This window comes from Toxorhynchites rutilus, chromosome 3 (assembly GCF_029784135.1).
Source record: "Toxorhynchites rutilus septentrionalis strain SRP chromosome 3, ASM2978413v1, whole genome shotgun sequence".
Taxonomy (NCBI): Eukaryota; Metazoa; Arthropoda; class Insecta; order Diptera; family Culicidae; genus Toxorhynchites; species Toxorhynchites rutilus.
In genome coordinates, this window is record NC_073746.1 from 142,848,471 (window position 1) to 142,871,130 (window position 22,660).

The 22,660-nt window shown below is 36.4% G+C and overlaps 1 protein-coding gene across 9 annotated transcripts in view; it reads left to right on the top strand.

Annotated features, from left to right (window-relative positions):
* The window catches only part of LOC129779928 (cGMP-dependent protein kinase, isozyme 2 forms cD4/T1/T3A/T3B), a 502,476-nt gene that overhangs the window by 472,096 nt on the left and 7,720 nt on the right, over window positions 1–22,660 (top strand). For all 9 annotated transcript variants that reach the window (XM_055787708.1, XM_055787707.1, XM_055787710.1 and 6 more), the window contains one exon: window positions 5,064–5,283. In XM_055787708.1, coding sequence (XP_055643683.1) covers window positions 5,064–5,283 — 220 coding nt within the window. The remainder of the gene's footprint in view (window positions 1–5,063; window positions 5,284–22,660) is intronic.

A 22,660-nucleotide genomic window follows, 5' to 3' on the forward strand; every position in this document is an offset into this window, starting at 1 on the left:
GAATAACTGTAAAATGTTAAGCGTTATCTAAACGCCCTAACTGTCTCGTTTTGATTGGCCCGATTTGCGGTTTCCCCAACACAGCCATCAAAACCAAGCAAGCTTCGGGAAATCAGCATTGCAAACACATGAAAGTGAGGGGTCTTTTGTTCTCACCGAAATGTGTTCCCTAACACAGACTTCAAAACCAAGCAGCGTTGTAGAAATCGGCATTGCAAATACATGAAAGTAGGGGGAACTTTTGTTCCCACCGAAATGTGTTCCCTAACAGAGATTTTTTTAAACAAAGATGCCTGGGGGAAATCGGCATTGCAAATACATGCAAGTCGGGAGTATTTTTGTTCCAACTGAAATGTGTTCCCCCAATACAGACTTCAGAACCAAGGTGTCTGGACGTCCGGGATATCTTAGGTAGCCGTGATCCTGATCTACTGCTTCATCTATACCTGTTCCTCAGAAACGCCGATGTCAACGTTTAATGATGTTCCCTTCGTTGTGTCCCTGTTTCGTATCCCTCTTATCCGATCTATAAACTTTTACTTAGGTTGTGCAGTCCACTGATCATTCAACAAGAGCCAAAGGTTGTACCGCTCATGACAACTCTACACGAGCTGATGTTTGCGCCGGCCAGTGACCATTCTTGAAGGATTCCTCGGGTCGAGAAGACGCACCACGCTAGATATGGGGTACAGACTAGGGGGGCGTTGCTGATTAATGGTCAGCTGCATCCCAATAGGAAGTATCCCGTGTCGGGCACAGGTACAGAGCATTGAAGACAGCAACATCACAATTACGAAAGCACTTGTAATACTAACCTCGAGCCAACCGCGAGTAATCGGTTACATATTACTAACATAGTTATAAGGCAAACATTGTCGAAATATTGAACTCCCGGCCCCGTCAGGTTGACGCCATATGAGCCTTAATAAAAATATATATTTTGGATAAAAAAAAGGTGTCTGGAGAAATCGGGTTTGCAAATAAATGCAAACTGCGAACACTTTTGTACTTGCTTGCCTTTCTGCAGACTAGAGTATGTCACGGTCTCCTAAACTTGGGAACCTTGGAAAATCGTGCAGACACTAGGCGAATGAACTTTCAAGTTTAAAGCCGAAAAGTGTTTTTCTAACACAGATTACAAAAACGGGTACGAACACAAAGCTTTGGCTCGGTTATTCAAGATTGAATTGAACAATACCATTTGATGATTAGGCAAAATGCCGATAACCATTTGCTGCGATAACGCCTATTGATTCAACAATATGCGTTTGACGTACATGTCAAAATCGAAACTGAGTGCCTGAAGTTCATCAAATCAAGCAAATTCGCGGTAGGAGTAGTACATACACTAGAGAGATGCGAACTTCAGAAGGAAAAGTAAAACAAAATAATCGTTTGATAATTCTTCCGTTCACGTATTTTGTCCTAGGCATCATACCAAATGTAAAACGACTGTCATTAAATTTACTTGTAACGAATAACATAATCTACCACAATGCATTAATTGACCTTACATGGCATTTGTTCAATCTTTTTACTCACAAAGCAAATATATTGAATACAACTGAATTCTGAAATTATTTGATTCAATCAAAAATTTAATAAATACAAACGAATCATTGCTGAGCCAAGGTAGCCCCACGCCAACCTTGCGGTAATATCATAGATATAATTCACCCATTTTTTATTTTAACACGTTGAGCCCCGAATTATTCTTGCTACGCTTTCCGTTCAGCCCGCATCAAGAGCATTTGCACAATATAATAAATAAAATAATAAATAAATAGGGACCGACACTGCCTGCCCCAAAGATATTTATTGTATAGAAAGAAAATAGTCAGAAATTCGACTAGAGAGTAGTCACATATCGTAAAATATCCGAAAACAACTTTTTTTTTACATTTCCTTACTTTGTAACTATCAGTCCCAGTGAACAACGTTTTTCTAACGAAGAGCTCAACGTCAATCCCTAGGGACCGACGTGGGGCTCAACATGTTAAAGTGCGTTTTTTGAAAGGTTCGGTGTTCATTTTTTGTCTATCCCCTGTTTAGATTAAATAATCAATGTATGAAGGTTGAAGGTATTATTTTTTGCAATTTTGCATCAAATGTATAAATGACTAATGAAAAAAAATAGGCTGGCATATAATTTCTTTTTTTACACACTAACGATACAAACAGGATGGAAACATCTCACAAACTCTTCTACTTCGGACATACAGGATGTCCTGGTAGCTGACCCGGAATCTTTTGGAAGGCGATAGAGGATCATATTTGACAAAAAAAATCTTTTGCGCCTATGGTCAAATCTTTGCTAAAACAGAGTTATTGAACTTTTATTTTTATTTTAGCGTTTGTCTTAAACTGGCTCTAATTCGAAAATTTTGTTATATAGAACAATCATGTTATTTCCATTCAAAAGATGATAAAAAATCACAGAGTAATGAATACAAAAAACATTTAAATCGGAGGAATTAAGTATGATTTTAGAAGTAAAAGACGTAAAAAATAGTTTTTAGAAGCATTTTTGTTAATTTTCTCCCAAAAATGGACGTTTTTTTCTCCCATTTGTTTATTTAGGCTCATTAGCATTTTTTAGCTGTAACAGAGCCAAATTTCAATCGTGTACATGTTACATGTTTATCATATCTATAAATAGCACATTACACAGTTGCTATTCTTCGGCGTAAGAGTATTCCTCCTATACCAAAAAAAACGGACGTTAAACTCTATTGTTTCTATCAACAAAATAACACCTGCCAAACCACTTTCGTTTCGGTTCGATCGTTAGTCAGGCGATAAAGAAAAAGCAGACAATAATAATTCATAAATCCGAAAAATTGATAAAATAAAATACTTTAATTAAGTAACGGCAAACAGGCACCATTATACGCTTATGAAAATTAATTAGATCGAGTCGAAGCAAATGCTTTCGACGTAAGAGACAAAGCTAATTTGAAGCACCAAGAATTGTGAAAATTCATCGTTGTATATCGGTTCTTCAAACCATAACGTATATTTGAACGAAATTTGAAATATTTTCTTTTATGAAGGCTAATAGAACTAAAAATTTTACACTCAAATTCATTGAACATTTCTTTCGCATTAACATTCCTTCCCATCGAAGGCACATGGATTTACTGAGCAGCTGAGGTGCATTTGCTGAGGTGAATTCACGGGGAATTACTTAGTGCATTTCTTTTCCTTTTTAAGTCGGAAAAGAAATGCACTAAGTAATTCCCCGTGAATTCACCTCAGCAAATGCACCTCAGCTGCTCAGTAAATCCATGTGCCTTCGATGGGAAGGCAATAATATCGTATAAATATTATTTATTTGAAAAGAACACAGAATTACTCTTGTGACTAATCGTGTTCTTGCTCTACCAAACAAAACACGTGCGGAGGCGATCTGGCGTAGTGGTAACATCCATGCCTCTCACGCTAAAGGTCACGAGTTCAATTATCACTCCCGACATTCTTCCAAAAATGGAAGTAAAAAGTGACGAACCAGCCAAATGAGTTGAAAATCACTATAATACAGACAAAAAAACAAAACACGAGGCCTGGTCTAAACGTGGCGACGGTTTAGATCACGGATTTTCAAATGGTGCTCCGCGAAGCTTTCGAAAATGCTCCCACTGTAAAGCCCAATTAAAAAAGATATTTAAAGTGTTCGTATACCATGATATGAACATACAGTGTTGTAAGTGCTCCATCGATAAAAGTATCTGAAAACCCCTGGCTTATATAATTATTTAGGTATTGGGAACAAACAACATTGTGACATAACGGAATAAATTCAAAAAAAAAACCTTACTCTATAAGAATGAAACCGTACCCTAAGATAGCTATTCAGCCATTCCATGCCAAATCGATATAGTGGTTCTCAGATTTTCGTGAAAAGTGGAAATTCTGTTCTTTACCATAAAACATTAGACCCGTATTTTTTTTATTGTTTCATTAGGGTGACCATTTCCATTTTAGAGTGGTTCGAAAAATCAATTATTTCCCCTTTTTCCCCAAAAATTACTGTTTTAAAAAAATCATAACTTTTGAACCACTGAACCGTTTTAGATGATCGATCTATCAAATTGAAGCCAATGAGCTAGATTTTTAAAATATCTAACCAACAAAAAATGGATTTTGTTTTCGTAATTATTGATTTTAATCGTTTTTTGTTGTTTTCATGGCTTTGGAGAGCGCTATATATTTTTTTTTACGAAAGCTGAGGTTTTTTTTTACATATTATATCTCGATATCAGAGATACTATTTTTCGTTTTTAAGATATGATTTTCCAAAGTTAACCAATGATTCGAAAAACAATTTTGTCACCTTTTTTCCATTACAAAAATTCATAACTTCTGAACTACTAGACCGATTCAGATGATCGACATATCAAACTGAAGCTTATGAATTAGTTTTCTTCGAAAAAATATTACGTTTGGGAAAAATTTTGACCACCCTAAAATGGAAATGGTCACCCTAACGAAAAAAAATTCAAATATTTTAATTTTCTAATTTCTAATTTAAATCTAAAAATTTTTAATAAATAATATTATATAATAATATATTTTTCAAATGAATTTTAATCTAATATTTTGCAATGAAGAACAAAACTATCACTTTTCACGAAAATCTGAGAACTACTATATCGGTTTGGCCTGGAATGGCTATATAAGAAGATAGCTAATTACAATTGAAGGATTTAATCAGTGCCTCAAACAAAATAACACGATATACGAGCAGACACGTAACTATTAGTCGAGCACAACTGCCATGATGCCATAATAATTTTTGTGAACGCAAAATTATAAATGAGATAAATGTTTCAATTAGGACTCAATTGTTCTTGTTGTGGTGCAATCATATTTACTGGCTTACGGTTCAATTTGATTAAAATTCAATGAAACGAAGGAAAAAAGGTTTAGAGCCTTTTGTACAAACTGATAGAAACGTGAATTTTCTTAAATAAATTGAATTCCTTTCCTTATTCATATTTTACATCACCATTTCCTTATATTGTGAAAACCATTAATGCATTCCTTTATCCGTTTTCCCACAGAGGGTCGCGTCGAAGTTTCCCGCGAAGGCAAATACCTGTCGACACTGTCCGGAGCCAAGGTTCTCGGTGAGCTGGCAATCCTCTACCACTGCCAACGGACGGCGACCATTACCGCAGCGACCGATTGCAAGCTTTGGGCTGTCGAGCGACAATGCTTCCAAACCATCATGATGCGCACCGGACTCATCCGGCAGGCCGAGTACTCCGATTTCCTCAAGAGGTGAGTATCGCTTTAGTGGCTCTAACGGGCGTAGACTCGGCGTGAAGCATTCCGGTGCGATTGCGTGGTCATGAAAAATGCGAACAACAGGTCAATTCTTTCCGAAAGATCACTACCGAGATATCGAACCGCCCGCTCGCAGTGTCAAGTAATTCGTGGAAATGCCGCAGTTCGCGCCGTCGATAATCAAATAATTGATCACAAAGGTGCTGATTTTTTTCTCTCGCACTCCCATAGTGAATCAAAATTTTCCCATCCCACAGACAATAGTGAAAACGAAAGTATGAAAAAATTATTCCCATGCGCCGGTAGCGAGAATTGCGATGCGCACAGTTCCATTAACGGTGATCGAGATTTTTTCCTGCTCCAGCATCGGAACATTCTAAACGGAAACGTTCTCAACGGAAAGTTCCTCATTTTTGCGGCCGACCAGTGGAATGTTAGCTCGTGATAGTTTTGTGCTGAATTGTGGGAACTATTCGTCTTAGCAGGGTAATTGGCATGGCAAGACATCACGATTCCAGGGATATAGCCTAAGTGTGTGTGTGTGTGAATCTGCTGAGAGATACTTGAGCCTAACGATGGAAAAATGGAAGTCATCCCTGCAATCAATCGCAACTGAACCGAGACCCAATTCATTACCATAAACGTTTAAAAATATCGTAAAGCAAGGGGGTAAGGAGGGCGTGCGAAAGTTTGCGCATTCAATTTTTCATTCATACGGAATGAGAAAAAATGAGCCTATACGACATAAAGTGCATGCGCACAAGTCGACCAGAATTAGACAGACGAGTCGTTCCGATTAGCTCACTTCGAATGACTGTGCTTCTGCTTTGTTTATGCAATAGATAAGAATTCAAAGACTAACTGGAGGAGCATACCGCTTTTTTTCGCACTGGCGGCGATATAAATTGTGCAATATTTGGTGCCGCTCATAACGACTACTGCATCATCACCATCATCATAAGTGCACATTTTCCCACACACCAGCCCATGAGCATGTTGATGACGGATAGGTTTTCGTTGCAACGCTCTCGTAACAGTAATGATTTATGGTAAGGCGCTGTTAGCTGGAAGATTTATTGCATAAGTTGATGCTATTTAACAGTTCATACAATATGACAAATGTGGATATGAGAACCTTGAGAATTTCTCGATCGAAACGAACTGTATCCGGGATAAATAATGTTCTTCCGACACTATTTGTTCGCAATTCCGGAATGTTATGGGTGTTGGAGCATTTTGACATACATTCCGTTCATCATGAACCATACTAGTAAGGATTTTGGCAGACCTCCAAACTTCAACAAAAATTGAATTGTTGAACAATTAGTTGTTTCTTAAGACTTGATGAACAGCAGGATATAGAGGTGCTTGCTATTTAGATGGATTTTTTATCTAGAATAGATATTCGGATATTCGTTACCACGTAATGGAACACATCTAATGTTGAGATTTCTGCACTCACGATCTTACTACTAAGTAACCAAGCCTTCTAGGTGCTAGAACCTGTTAACCGTAGCATGACCACCCTTATAAATTCGTATCACTATCACAAGTTCCGATCTTCAAACGATGCTAGACTAAACTTTATTACAATTTGACATTTGAACACTGCACAATGGTCCAGGAGATGCATTTAAGTGAAAATTAGCATTTAGAGCTCGACGGCTCTTCTCTAGACAAAAACTGTCTCGACAAGGTTGTTACATATGATAGGGCGCTCATTTTCATGTTATCAAAAAAATGGTGCCAAAATTGTGGATGAAATAAAAAATATAACTTTCTTATCTTTATAGGTAGAGGTAAACATAGTCCGACAATGTTGTAATCCCAGTTATTTGAGATATCTTTGTAGAACAAAGTTTTTTTCTATCTCTTGAAATAACCGATATAGCGCCTTTTTCTAAGTTGCGATAGGGTCACCATGAAAAAAACGGTTTTTATACTCTAACTTTTATATTTCAAATTGTACATACAAACTGTCTTCGAATGATTTTTAGAACATACTAATACAAACATTTTGTAATGCAGAACTTGTCTATATCTCAACTTCACTCAAAGTTAATGATATGTCTTCCCAAAAAATACGCTCTCTTCAATTGCTTACCATTCGTTCTGGGGCAAACATATAAAATGTTTGTTGACGGAATTTGAAAAAACAAATTTCATTCTATATAATATGTGATTTTCTAAGATATGTTATTTTTTTTATTTGAGAAAATTAAAATTGAAATCATGAGTTTTTGGGTGAAACCCCATCAATAACTTTGAGCAGGATTAAGATATTGACAAATTCTGCATCGCAAAGTGTTGGTAATGATAAGCTCTAAAAGTCGTACGGAGACAATTTTGATGTAGAATATTAAATATGAAAGTTAGAGTAAAAAAACCGTTTTGTTCATGGTTACCCAAAGTATGATGATGGGAAAACGAGAAGATATTTTTCAGCAATGTCTCACATCGCAGGATACTGTTTTTCAATGTTTCGTTATAACTAGTACATATGACATCCTTGGTTTTACTCCTGCATCCAAGTGAGTGACATATGATAATACAACACGGTCTTCAAGCCTTTGTGATAATTTTGACAAATACGGAAATTTTGTTTTGAAAGTTTTGTCAGAAGGGCCGATATTATTGATATTGTTTCAATCAAGTTGAAATCGTTACCCTGCAGCTGAAACACAAATTCAAAAAAAGCTGAAAATTTTTGCTACGCAAGAGACTCTTGGTGGTCAGCGAACTCCAGCGTGTAGAAGTAACCGAGTAAAGATTTCGTCGTTTTTCTCATATAGCTGAGCAAATAATCGAGTTTTCAAAAAATTGCTTCGAAGGTTTTTGATAGTATTCATAACATATAGTAAAGACTGATGCGATCTGGGGCTCAGAGATTTTTTGCTACTAAGTGCTGTCTGTGAATCACGCAGTGAATGGCCAGTACCTCACGCAGTTGTAACTTTGAGTGAGCTGTAAAACCACGATGACGACCAACCATAGATGGTGCAACATCAGTCTCAATGTTCTTCTATGGAATAGCTGTTTCGGTAAAAAACCGATCGATTCTTCTCTGGTATCAGTCTTCATATATGAAGCAAAATTCATTTTTTGGCACATATTTTCATCTTTAATATAATATATCGAACATACCCTAACAACAGAGCTTCATTGCTGGGTAATGCTGGAGAGAAAATCTGTTGATCTATAATAAATTGAATAACATTTTCCCCCTTCGCGAAACATTTCAAGTTTCCTGAAATAATAATAAAAAATTGTTACGTCATGCACATAGATGACCAATGTCAATGACTTTATTCTAGTTCCCTTCATTTAGCTATGTAATATCTTGTAATCTCTTGAATTAAATAAGAAGTTGAGAACATTATCCTTCAAGCTCCCACGTATTTCAAAACGCATATGAAATTGCATCCTAAGGACAAGTTTGTTATACAGTAAAATATTAGGAGCATGTTCGGACATGAATTTGATGATAACTTCCTTCGTGTTAAATCACGTTTATGTTTAAAATACAGAGAAATGCTCGAACCTGTTCACGTTTTTGACGTAGAACTACGTCTTTCATTAAGGGTGCTAAATCAGAAAACAGGTCACGTTTTTATGAAATAAAGTTAACGGTAAAAACTATTTTTGCCGCGAACGGATTTTGGCGATTTACATACTAAACGAATCGGAAATTCCGTAAGATTTGTTTAATATGCTATACATTAGAATCCCCTGGTTTTTAAATGGTTAAAATTCATGAAAACTTTAAGCGTTTCCATTTTCCTATACATTTGTTCTGTCCATTTGTGTGCTTTCCCGAACAGAAATGCCAAGAACGAGAAACCTATCGACGATCAACGGTGGGGAAATCGTAGGATTTAAAGTCTCCGTGAACAAAGGAAAAGTAGAAGAATGAAGGGGAATACTTGCCAAGAGTATAAACAGTGGATCTCGCTGAGGCAAACTTTCATTCGGCATCGGACTGTTGAGCAATCCAGTTCACTTTGCTTTTGCTTCGATCTAAGATTGGACCCCACCAGTGGTAATCCGACTTGGATATCGTCGTTTGGCTTTTCTGTTCGTTTTTCGCGTTATTCGTATCGTGTGTTTTTCTTTCCGCGTCATAAATTGGACGCTTCACGTAGTGTGTGATAAGCAAGAAGAAGAGGAAGGCAGGCTCGAGCCTGGTGAGTGTGACACCGCATAGAACAACAGCGAAGTAGGCGATTTCGGCGCGTCGGTCGAAAATGTAAACGCTGTTACCCAGACAGCAACCAAAATCAAGCTCCCCCCGCAGGTGGTGAAGGCGGTCGCTCTTGAAAAACTCATCAGCGAATTCGCATCGATGGGTGCTACAGCAGAGTACAAGCTGTGTGGCATAATTCAGTTTTTATCCAAGCAGTTAACATTGTCTGTTTTCCGTCATCATAAGGGTTCGTTGGTGCCTTTGAGAATGCATCAATTCATTAAACTGACGTTATGGCGAAGCAGGCGTTAATATTGTGCGCCAAAAAATAATTTGGGGAATACCAAGTATCTTGAATATCTTACTGGAATGTTATAAATTATTTAGGTTCGCGTGCCAATCGCAAAACTGCCTTCAACTAGGATTGCATTTGCACTAATATTGATCATAATGAAGTATTGCTACTGTTTTCGAGGTTGTTATTAACAAAAAGAGTTTATTTCGCTTGTTTAGTCACCAAGAAATCAAATGTAGTTCTGGAATTTTGTATGTGATTAGGTTTCGCTTGTCAGTAGCAAAACTACCTCCACTAAGGGTGACAGCTGCGCTTCTCTCGAGCATGAGAAAGTAATGCTTTTTTTCGAGGCCAGTAATATTAAAAGGAGCGTATCTTTTGAGAATAGCGCAAAATGATGCGAAGTGTTTATATTCCTAGTAGTTTCAAGCCACCAATGTATGGCTCTGTATGCATGCTATGGCGAACGCTTGTTTGGCGCTTGGTTTACGTTATACGAACGATGCCTAGAGGTGCGATTGCTTTGAGGCGATACTAAATAACATGTAACATGATATTTTTTTTTAATAAATCGTTTATTTTTACAGACTCAGTTACATAAATTTAAAGGAGCAAAACTCCTATCTGTATTGTTACAAGTATATATAAACATTTTTCATTAATTCTATAACATGATATTTGATACTTGCAAGTGTTGTCATTGTTGTTGTTTCCATGCGGTGCCAAAGATATATTGATGTAGTTATGAGATGTGGAATAATGTTGCTGAATAATGGAACATGTATATAATCGACTGTAGCCGAGTTTATGACAATTGCGAAAAAGGCCCCCGTTTTCAATGCATTGACATGAAATAAATTGCGACATGCGATCAGCTAGTGTATTGTTTTGCGAGGGCAAAAATGAATCATCAATCAATTATCGTCAACCATTTCAAACCATTTCAGAGATTATTCTACTAAGCAGTTGTTTCTAAAACTTCACAGCATTGTAGAATAATATCCGAAGGTATAAACAAGCGACTTATAAAAAATAACAGCGTAGTTCTACGTCAACAATGCGGTCGTATCTTGGACACAACCTCCTATAATTTTTTTACTTGTCGTATTTTTCATCTTCTATTTTTTGTACTTTTATTATTTTCATCTTGTGCACACTCATCGTCCTGTTGAGTTTTTCAAATGTACAGCAATAATATTTTCTACTAAGATATTAGTCATTTTCAGGGTTGTCACCTATACAGAATATTCTGTATTTTACAGATTTTACGCCAAATTTCAGATACAGAATCTGTATATACAGAATTACAGATTTTCAGCAAAGATACAGAATTTAAAGATATTTTTTCGTATTCAAATTTGAATGTTAAATTAATTACATTTCAATTTCTCTGTCTTCCTTCTTCCCTTCCTGAATGGCGTTAACGTTCCCTGTGGAACTTTTGCCGTCTCAATATATGCATTAAGTAGCGTCATTTATTAATGCTTAGTTGAGATTTCTTAAGCCAAATAACACGCCCTGAATGTATTCCAAGGGGCAAGCTCTAGCGTAATGCTCAGTGCAAGTCAGAAGAAATTTATTTGACGAAAAATCCCCCGGCCAGAACGGGAATCGAACCCATGATAATGTGAGACGCCAACCACTCGGCCACGGGTGCACCCTCTGTCTTCCTTCTTACCATTTGAAAAAAAAGTGTCCCAGAACATCCTTAGGAGGAATGGAGAAGTGAGATGACATTTCATATGGTTCAACATTTTTATAAATCAAGGTACATATCTTCATGACTCAACGATGAAAAAAACAAAGTTTATTAAATGGTAAATCCTTCTTACCATTTAATAAACTTTGTTTCTGTTTATCGTCAAGTCATGAAGATATGTACCTTGATTTATAAAAATGTTGAACCATATGAAATGTCACCTTACTTCTCCATTCCTCCTAAGGATGTTTTGGGACACTTTTTTCACATTCAACAGCGTGTGTTGAGTGAATATTCTCGCTTCACAATGCCAACAAAACAAAGTTCTGAAATTGGTTGGGTTCCACAAAGATGGACTCTATTTTGAAAGCAAAGAATTATGTATAGGCTCAAGGAGGAGCGTCAAGGATGGAATTGAAGGAAAATTTAAGAAAAGCAAAGTTCAACAAAACCATGTATAAACATCATACAATTTATTATGAGAAAACTTGTTTTATGATTTATTTTGTTGTATTGATACGACTTAAGCAAAAATAATATATGAAAATAAACCTTTCTTTCCATTTTTTTTCGTTAGTTTTTTGATACAGATTTTTTAGCTAAAAATACAGATATTTTCAGAAAATTTTACAGGACCAAATGTGGTAACCCTGACCATTCTTATAACAGAGTGGTTAACGTAACACAACTTATGGAGCATCTTAAATATTTCAAATAAGAATTTGTGCTATTTTATAGGGGTCGATATTCAGACCTCGTCGACCCCCAAAATCAATTTACGTTTCTGTCGACCCCTGGGAAACCGAAATCGACCCCAGGGGGATATTGACCACTTTGAGAAACCCTGTCCTGGACCATTGTGCACTGGTTACAGTGTGCGACGGAACGTTTATGATTCTGAAAAACGCAAAAGGGTTTGTATCGAGCACAGACTCAGTACTGTTTTTGTTCGAAACAATTGTTTTTAAATCTAGTTCTTATTATATAGTTATATTTTATTTTGAATAATGACAGCTAACTGGATTAGCATCGATCTCCGGGTGTGATTGTTCTTACATCCTTTTCCCCTCCTTTTCGTCCTTTGCGAGCTATCGGTTCCCTTCCATTAGAATAAGTTGAATTGTAATACATATGAGATGTAAGGATAGTTTTAAGAATTGAGTGTGAAGTGTAAGTGTGAATGAGAATGTGAGTATGAGTGTGAACATTGTTACATTCTCCTTACATCCCATCCTTTTCCTAATGAAAATGTGTCACCCATCTAAACTCGAGTCGATCCCGAGTAATCGGTTTCCTATTTTATTAACCATAGAATTAAAGAAACATGTTAATATATTCTAGTTAAAATATAGTTAAGAGTTTGGCTCCTTTAAACTTATGTAACTGAGCCTGTAAAAATTAACGATTTAATAAAAAAAAACTGGATTAGCTTTCCGCTTTAGGACCACAATTTTAAAACATGTCGGAAAAAGATTCCGATTTCTCTTTTTTATACTTATGAACTACACCAACTGGTAGAAAAGATAGCAGAAGAATCCTGCTGTACTTTTCCACACTGTAGTCGCCAAAAACCAAAAATTTCAGGTACTTTATGGTATTTAATGTTTAAGCGTCCGGTTCGTGACCACCCTCCCTTATATTGAATAGCATATATCACAATAACGATTTTACGTAATATGAGTTTGAAATCTTCACAATATTGGGTAGGTGTAGCATTTTAAATTTCGGAAAGTTACCCCCAGTATAAAAATCAAGGATTCAATCAAAATGTATCGTGAATCTGTCGTTCCTGAAAGAGATTATTTCTCGTTAGCGATCATAAATGAAGAAAGAAGAATGAACTGAGAAATCCAAAGCTCCTTAAAGCCAAAAAAGAAGAAGAAAAAGAATCTGATTACACAGATTTTTTTTTCTTTTTTTTTCGGGCTAACGTTACATTCGGGTATTTGTTGCATTCAGTACCTTGTTTTATGTTTGCCATGTTTGCATCATTTAACCCTTGCACTCGAGCAGCTCATTCAAGGGGGGGATCCCAGTCTGGAATGTCTGAAAAATCGAATTTTTGTTTTTTGCATTTTTGGGAAGCTTATGCCCTCAGAAATGTTGTCCTGAAAGGATTTTTCGATATTTGATTTCGTTGGAAAGCTACAGCCCAAAATATGAAGTCACCTCAAGCGATTTAGTATTTAATCACGTTTTTCTCGAAACCATGTTTTTTCAACTGGTGGCATCGATATCTCAGGATCTACTCGACCGATTTGGCTGAATTTTTTTTATCAGCATGTAAAAATGTATTATCTAAAGCGTTACATAGCCGTTTTTTGATTTCCAGGTACACGCGAGCATTTAAACTTTCCATTTACTATTTTTAAATATATTTCTAATATTACTGCCTCGTTTCTCGTGAATCAATTATTTTCCGTTAAACTTGCCTGTGATTGTGGTGGAAGACAACTAATGTTTTTTAGTGATTCATGCGAAAACCAGGACTGCATTTTGGGGACTGTTTTGAAAGATATAACACGGAGGAGAATCATAGCATGTATTTTTATATGAAACCAACACAATAAACACTTTGTTCAGTAAATACTTATCTGACGTTTACAAAAAAAAATCTTGTTCATCTTTCATAATCTCACAAGGTACACATTAGGGTGGCAATGGATGTATGGAAAAAAATCTTCATCGTATTTGTAGAACCGACCGTGTACATTTTGTTAATTGGCCCAAATGAACGACCTTTGCAAAATTCCAGCTCAATCGGACATGATTTAGGGGTGCCCTAAAAGCGCTCAAAGTTTTGATTTTTTCGATCCTCGAAAATCTTCCAAGGGGGGGAGTACATGAAATTTGGAAAATCGATTTTTTTTATATGCCAAATGACTTTAAAATGCGTAAAACGTCGAGATCTGGTGTCACCTCGAAAAAAAAAATTTGGCGGAAAATCGACCTTCTGGGACTTAGCCTGATCAAAACCAAAACTTTGAGGAACCCCTAAATCATGATTAAATTTTACTTCTCGTCAAATGTTGAGTGTTTGTTATTCTGAACGATATAATTTTATTATTTGACATCATTTTCTCATCGTTAAATAGACATAGCATTCATTAAATAGCAAGTGTAAATAATAATTATTAAGACAAATTACAACAATAATATTTTCTACTAAAATATTGCTCATTTTTATATCAAGCTTGTTCACATAACACGACTTATACAGTGTATTGAATGTTTTAAATAAGAACTTATGTTAATTCATAGGAGTCGATTTTCAGACCTCATCGTTGAGGGTCGAGTTAGTTGAGATTTCTTATGCCAAATAACACGCAAACTCTAGAACAGGGAGATTTAAAGTGGTCGACCCCTTGGGGTCGATAATGATTTCCCGGGGGTCAACATGAACGAAAATTGATTTTGGGGGTCGGCGAGGTCTGAAAATTGACACCCTATAATTAACACAAGTTCTTGTTTGAAGCATTTAAGATACAGTATAAGTTGTGTTACGTGATACAAATTGATTTCTAGTAGAAAGAATTATTGTTGTACTTTTCAAAAACTCAACAAATTGATAAGCGCGCATAAGTTCGTATAAGATGAAACATTTGGTAAGTGCATGTGACATTTCCGTTCTGGAATTTGTTGGAACTTGAATACACTCATTTACTAATTTAATTCAATTGATTACATTAGTAGAAATAGAAAAAAAGAAGGTGATTTTTTCAATAAAAATTTATCATTAACTTGTGCTTTTTATATATTTTTTCCAATAATTTGTATCAACATATTTACAATTAAATTAATATTTATATAATTTTACATCTATGTATTTTGTTGGATTATGATGATTGTCTGTAATCTTCCAGACTTTGGCAAAGCATCCAGATATCCAGACCATCCTTTGTCTAGTCCAGACTTTCCACACTTTGCCCAATTTTTTTCCAGATTTAAAACAAAATTGCAATCAAATTTGACTTTATTGAGTTCGTTTGGAAAGCTAGTTTGTGCTGGTTTTATTGAAACAGTTATTCGAAATGGCATCACTGATTTTACCAAAGGTCTTGGGAGGCCAGACTGAGCTTGCTTTCTCAAAGCACCGATTTCTACAAAGTATGTTGTAAAGACATAAAGTGTCTTGGAGAATTGAAGGATTTCTTGAAGAATGCTGCGACTGAGAAGCACAAAAGGGACTGCTATGATCACGAATGTTCTCGTAGATGATCAACACGAGGAACCCATTAGTCATTTATGAAGCAATCCGTTCAGTTTGATTTTCGAAGAAATAGTCACTAGCCTCAAGATAGCCAAACACTGTTGTGTCCGGAGGTCAAACAATTGACACTTTTTGACAGTTAAAGTTTGGTTTGAAATTTGTACAAATACTATTTTGTTTCCCATTCTTCAATTATGAACAGTAGCAAACAATATCAAACATCGAACATGAAAAACTTGCATACAAAATTTATTTAATTAGATATAGAGCTTATGGGGCCATGACTTCGCCAGGCAACTTTCTTGGCACTTTGCTTAAAAGAGATTGTCCATCACTTTTAATTATGAAGTTCTGCCTAATGCTCTTCGATTCGAGTATTTCACGACGTTTTTTGGATATTGTTTTCACAAATGAGTTCATGCAAACGCTAAACATCTGAATGAAGTTGCGTTTCACCAACAAAATCACGAGAGCTTAGAAAATGTGTAGGTTGGGTCAACGGCTCAACAACTCATTAAGAAGTACGTAAACGATGGAAACATATCTGCTGATTGGCTCAACGAATTAAAGGCTAATCGGTTATGATAAATCAGACTAGGCTGGACCCGTCCAATGTTATCAGAAGAAAACTTCAAACCACGCTGTTCTACCGCTTACCGAAAATTTTCCTAATCTGGTTCCCAGAGAAATGATTCAGCCAATTGAATTCAGAGAGCTGCGCAATGTTGATTTTTCAGATTCTCCGGATGAACGAACCAATGTTGTCATGTTTTGGGGTAAAGTTCTATCTACAACTACCCGTTGTGGATAAAATAGCATTCCCGAAATTAATAAATTTATTCCCAAAAATTAACTGAACACCGAAGAAAGTGGTTCGGTGCACATGTCTGCAACCATCAAGTTTAAGTACAATGCGTCGATATATGATAAGAAAAAATAACTATTAAACCATGTTCTACACATCAGACGTAAAAATGTTGAATGTGTTGAATTTTATAGAATTTCAATTTTTGCAGTTCTAATCCTGAGAAGGTCCTTTGTGGACAAATTCAATCCAAACTCCTCCTTCACCTGCCTTAAGAAAGACACTTCATTGTCATTGCTCGTCAGCAAACCGTGTCCGCTTCCACAAATATCAAACGACGTTCTCGTGAAAATGATACGATGAAATTCGCAGTTAAATAAATAAAAACTGTCGAAAAAATCCAGACAAATCCAGACTTTTGATTTTCCAACATCCAGATTTCTGTTCAAAACACCTTGCAACCCTGACCTAACCCTCCATAAGGCCGTGGAAACTAGGCAAGACGACTCAAACACAATATCTCTAGTCTAGCGAAAAAAAATTGCTATGTTGACAAAATATTAAATTTGAATTTTTCATCAAATACACCATTTTTTCATTGAAGAAACTGCATGAACTTACACAGCAGATTCTAAATAGAACGCATACAGTGAAAAACTTATCAACTTGTTGCATGTTCAACAAATTTAAACAGAATTTTTCGCCGGCGCTCTGAAATCGTATTTTTTTACATAAAAAAAGACTCCCAAATCAATATCGTACATTTTTAACAGCCCTAAAAAAATTGAGTGTTGCCAGAAAGAAGTCTTGGGTTGAGAAAAATATTGAAAAAATATTCCAAGTGCGGCAAAAATATGTTCTGGTAGTGGCAATATAGTTGTTACGGCCTTATAACAGGTCAACCAACCGCAGTCTTTAAATTAGTAAGAATTTTATATGAATAAGACAAGAAACAAGAAATCTATATATATATAAAAATCTCGTGTCACGGTGTTTGTTACCGAACTCCTCCGAAACGGCTCGACCGATTTTGATGAAATTATACTCAAAATACTTGGTAGGTATGAGAATAGGTTGTAAACTATATGTGATACCGGTAGGATACCGATAACCATACATTTAATACCGAATAGGGTGGCTCTATGCAGAAAAAAAGATCTGGATTTTTTTTTCAAAAATTTGACTTCATACCATACATATAACCTTAAATTTTGACCCCAATTCCCTATTTTTAATTGCGATTTTATTATTTTTGTGTCAAAAATATTCTAATAATTTAACCGTTGTTCGTTTTTTCAACAGAACGAATTTATTTAAGTTTTCAATGACTGATGGCGTAACGCCCGCTTCATTGGACATCCATCTACAAATACACAAGTAACATCAATTCATCTGAAGCAGGGAGCATCATTAGTGCACCCGTGGCCGAGTGGTTAGCGTCTCACATTATCATGCCGGGTGTTCGGGTTCGATTCCCGTTCTGGCCGGGGGATTTTTCGTCAAAGAAATTTCCTTCGACTTGCACTGTGGTCACGCGTATTCACGAATTTGCTCCTCGGAATACATTCAAGGCGTGTTATATGGCTTAAGAAATCTCAACTAAGTATTAACAAATGACGCTAGTTAATGTATACGTTGAGACGGCAAAAGTTCCACAGGGAACGTTAACGCCATCCAAGAAGAAGAAGAAGGGAGCATCTCCGACGAGCTGGAAACCTTTTTGAATGAGCACAATCAGTTATCGAAATTCTTCAAATCACATTTACTCGGATTACAAAATGACAATCACGCTATTACCATCAACCCTGATAAAACATCAGCTGGAGAGCACGTGTGTAGATCCAAAGCACAAGCGCTGCTGGAATCATGATAGCACGATGACACGAGAAATTTAATGCGAAGAAAAAACAATAATCTGGAATTCATCGTTGACACACACCGTTCATACGACCCTCGCTATGTTCTTCTTCAATGGCACTAACGTTCCCAAGGTTTGCCTTCTCAACGTAGTACTACTTGCGTCATTTTTATTAGTAAATAGTTGAGATTTCTATGACGAACAATACGTCTTGAATGTATCCTGGAGTGGCAAGCTCAAGAATACGCGTGACTACAGTGCAAGTCAGAAGGGTTTCTTTAACGAAAAATCTCTTGCATAAACATTAGACCAACGAGACCCCGTCACAGATACTTAATTCATTATGAACATCATTTCTCATTTTGATTTAATATTTATGAACATGCGACGCCATGGTCAAGAAACGCCAATTCAAGATATCGTAAGCTGTGCCAACAATTTATGGTCGACATATACGCGAAGGTAGAAATTGAACGACTGCAATTCTTACTACACAATCAACAAAAGCGGTGCGAGGAATAATACATTCACTTGCGAGACACTATCATGAGCAACGCCGACACAGCTTTAGTTATAGCCAGGCCAAAGCGCAATGCATTGTCATGACATTGCGCGTGTGTTCAAACACAAAATGAAGTTCGATCGTATTCGTCCCCACATATTGTTGGTTGTATTATGTTGAATGAAAAATGCGCAATTTTGCATTCTGTTCAAGCTCAAGTCCAATCGAGTTGAGCAAATATGACAACCTTGCCACGCAATTCGACGTAAACAACATTGGTCTCCATGTTCCATTTCTATGAAGCAAAAATAGTAATGGTTTTTCGGGTGAAATAAACACGCAAAATTTAGCATTCAAACACATTCAAAACAAATTTAGCATCCAAACGAAATCGAATAATAATTTTCATTCAAATTTCAACAATTTAGAATTATTTCCGGAATTATGCCGATCAGATAGAGAGTAAATTGAACCACAAATACGGATGACTTATTTTGACCATTGTTTCGCGACAAGGCAAACGAATTTAAGAGTGTAAAATTCGATTTTGATCGAATTGTAAAATCCGATCACTCATATGCATATATGAATATTGAGTTCTACAATAGGTGAAGAGTAATAAAAACATCCATGAATAAAGGAAGCAATATGACTGTGTTTCAAACTTAGATTACCGATGTGAATACTCCTCGATTGAATGACAAAGATAAAATAACGCGCCGATTACGCAGCTCCATTGAAGTTAGCTGGCGTATCGCTGTTTTCCAATTTATGAACGAGAGCAAGCTGTTATAAACTAAGCCATGTTGAAAATCACATGCACGTATTTTCTAACAAGGAGACAGCAATAAATATAGATTTTTTATACTTCATTTTTTCTACTTAACGATAAACTGATATTACTTTTTCAGTTGACGTTTAACTTTTAAGATCAGTTACTTTATTGAAATACACCAAGAAACATCATATAACCTTTCGTTCAAATCATTTAATTCGTTTTTTTATCGGTCACATTCGATTTATTTTAAAGATCGTTAAAATATTCAAACACACTTACAAGACATTAGTGTGTTTTATTCAACACCCAAAATATTCACTAGAAATAATTTATTTGGCAGAACAACGTTTGCCTGGTCAGCGTATATATATATATATATATATATATATATATATATATATATATATATATATATATATATATATATATATATATATATATATATATATATATATATATATATATATATATATATATATATATATATTTTTTTTTTGTTTTTTTTAATTTGACTGTAGGGGTCTGGGGCATCACTTAATTCTGGAATTGGGGTCTATTGCCCAATTCCCTGATTTACAGTTTTTAGAGTTTTCATCCTAGTTACATGAGAAGAGATAAAATCGTCGAATAAAGTGTTATATTATGGTTTATATTTAGTCATATAGTTTATTTGTAAAAAAAAAGTTTAAAAAAGAATCAAATTCAATCCTGTTAAAATTTATTGTGGAATATTTTCTCTGAAAACAATTAAAACTTTGGTGAGTCAGGGATCTAGTTTTGATGCGTCCTTGGTTTGGCCGCCTTCTTAGATGATGAGCTAAGACGTCTATTTTTTTCCAGGGCTCTCATTTTTGAACGGAGTTTTCAACTTCATCAGGCGCACATATTTTTCCACATAGATCCGGAGCCTTTTCAGTGTATTTGAAAGACCCAAACGAGCAGAACTTTCAATTCACTCCACAATTTTCCGTTCACATTCTGCAGATAACACTGACAGTGCGCCAGATTTTGATCCGGAGGGTATTTGCATTGAATCTTGTCGCGAATAGTCTGCCCCGGTATGCTGAATTCCCGGCTCGCGGATCTCACCGATACTCCACGTCGAACAGAACCGGATGTTTTCTCCAAATCATCTGCGGGATAGCGCTTTTTTTGGAATTTCTTCTGGCTCATTCTGTAAAAAATTAGACAAATTGTTGTTCATGTATTTTGAAATTTCAAAGCACGGTGAATGGAGAATGCTATTTTATGAAGGATCCATTCACCGTGCATTTTAGTTTTGATGAAAAGTACATTGACACAACTTTCTTCTATATTTGATATGCGGTCTCAAAATACATACCTGAAGCTGCGATTGTACGGTACAACAGGAGAAAAGTCACTGCAACAAGTATTTTAAACTCTAAAATCTAAAAAACGTTGTTGCCACTTTTCTTCGCAGGGACGTTGATGCTAATTACTTCGGATGCTAACAAACAAAAACGACAAAAAGACACTTTACAAGAGTTTTGATCGCAACTATGACCCACATCAAAGCAACAAAGCAAATCCATGTTACGTAAAATAGTATCGTATCTCACTGGTCGTAGCATGGCAGTCAAAATTGGAGATCATGTCTCATCACCGTTTCCGGTTTGGTCTGGTGTTCCGCAGGGCAGTCACCTAGGACCATTTTTGTTCCTGCTGTACATGAACGATGTCAACTTCACTATGAAATGTCTGAAACTCTCGTATGCCGATGACCTGAAGCTCTACTACGTGATACAGCAATCGCGAGACGCATTATTCCTGCAATAACAATTGGAAGCTTTTGCCGAATGGTGTCTAACGAACCGTATGTCGCTTAACGTGTCGAAGTGCTCCGTTATTTCATTCGGGCGTAAACACACACTCTTCTGCTTTGACTACACATTGGCAGGCGTACAACTCAAACGCGAATCAACAGTCAAGGACTTGGGGATTCTGATCGACGCTAAAATGAGTTTTAAAGATCACGTCACATATGCTGTATCTAAAGCCACTTCGCAATTGGGGTTTCTTTTTCGCTTTTGCCAAAAAATTTAAGGACGTTTACTGCCTAAAAGCCTTATATTGTTCAATTGTGCGTCCTATCCTGGAATACTCATCCATTGCTTGGTCACCGCACTACCAAAATGGAACACAACGCATTGAATCTGTTCAAAGGAAATTCATCAGGTTTGCACTTCGTCACCTCAGCTGGAGGGATCCTTTGAATTTGCCAAGCTACACAAGCCGATGTAAGCTCATCAACCTGGAACTATTGGACGCGAGACGCAAGGTAACGAAAGCATGCTTCGTTACAAATCTCTTGCAGGGCAATATCGATTGTCCTATACTGCTCAGTATGCTGCACATTAATACCCGTCGTCGTCATCTACGATCACACTCATTTCTCATCATACCTCATGCTAGAACGAACTATGGCCTACATGAACCAGTGCGGAGTATGTGTCGTGTTTTCAATAAGTGTTACCTTGTGTTTGATTTCAATGTGTCACAAGAATCGAATAAATATCACATTTTACCAGCTAATTTGCTTCAATTTGATATGTCGATCATCTAAATCGGTTTGGCACGGAATGGTTGTATAAGTTTACACCATTTCGCGTTTTTATTGAACACATTTTAAAACTAAGTTTTATATATGTCCTCTACTCAACGAACGATTAACGCACTAGCTAGTGACCAGTAATGAGTTCAATTTCCATACGACAAGTTCCTTGTTGAAGAAGTGCTGCAATTTGTTCCATCCCCAGGCGGGGTGCAATCAAATCATCAGTCACACAAGCGCTGCCATGAAGCTCGCCCGAGATGAGGGCATACTAATCAGCAAATCTGCCGAAAGGAAGACGCAGATCGGCATCGACTCGATTCATTACAGCTCGTGCACCAGTTCCTTGAAAACCGGTCGACGAGGTCTGTCTGTAGTGGGGTGGTCAATTGAGATTAATGAGTGCAGATTTCCTGCTCCAGCCACGCTAATGCCATTGGAAATTGTGATAAATGGGTGTTTAGATGCG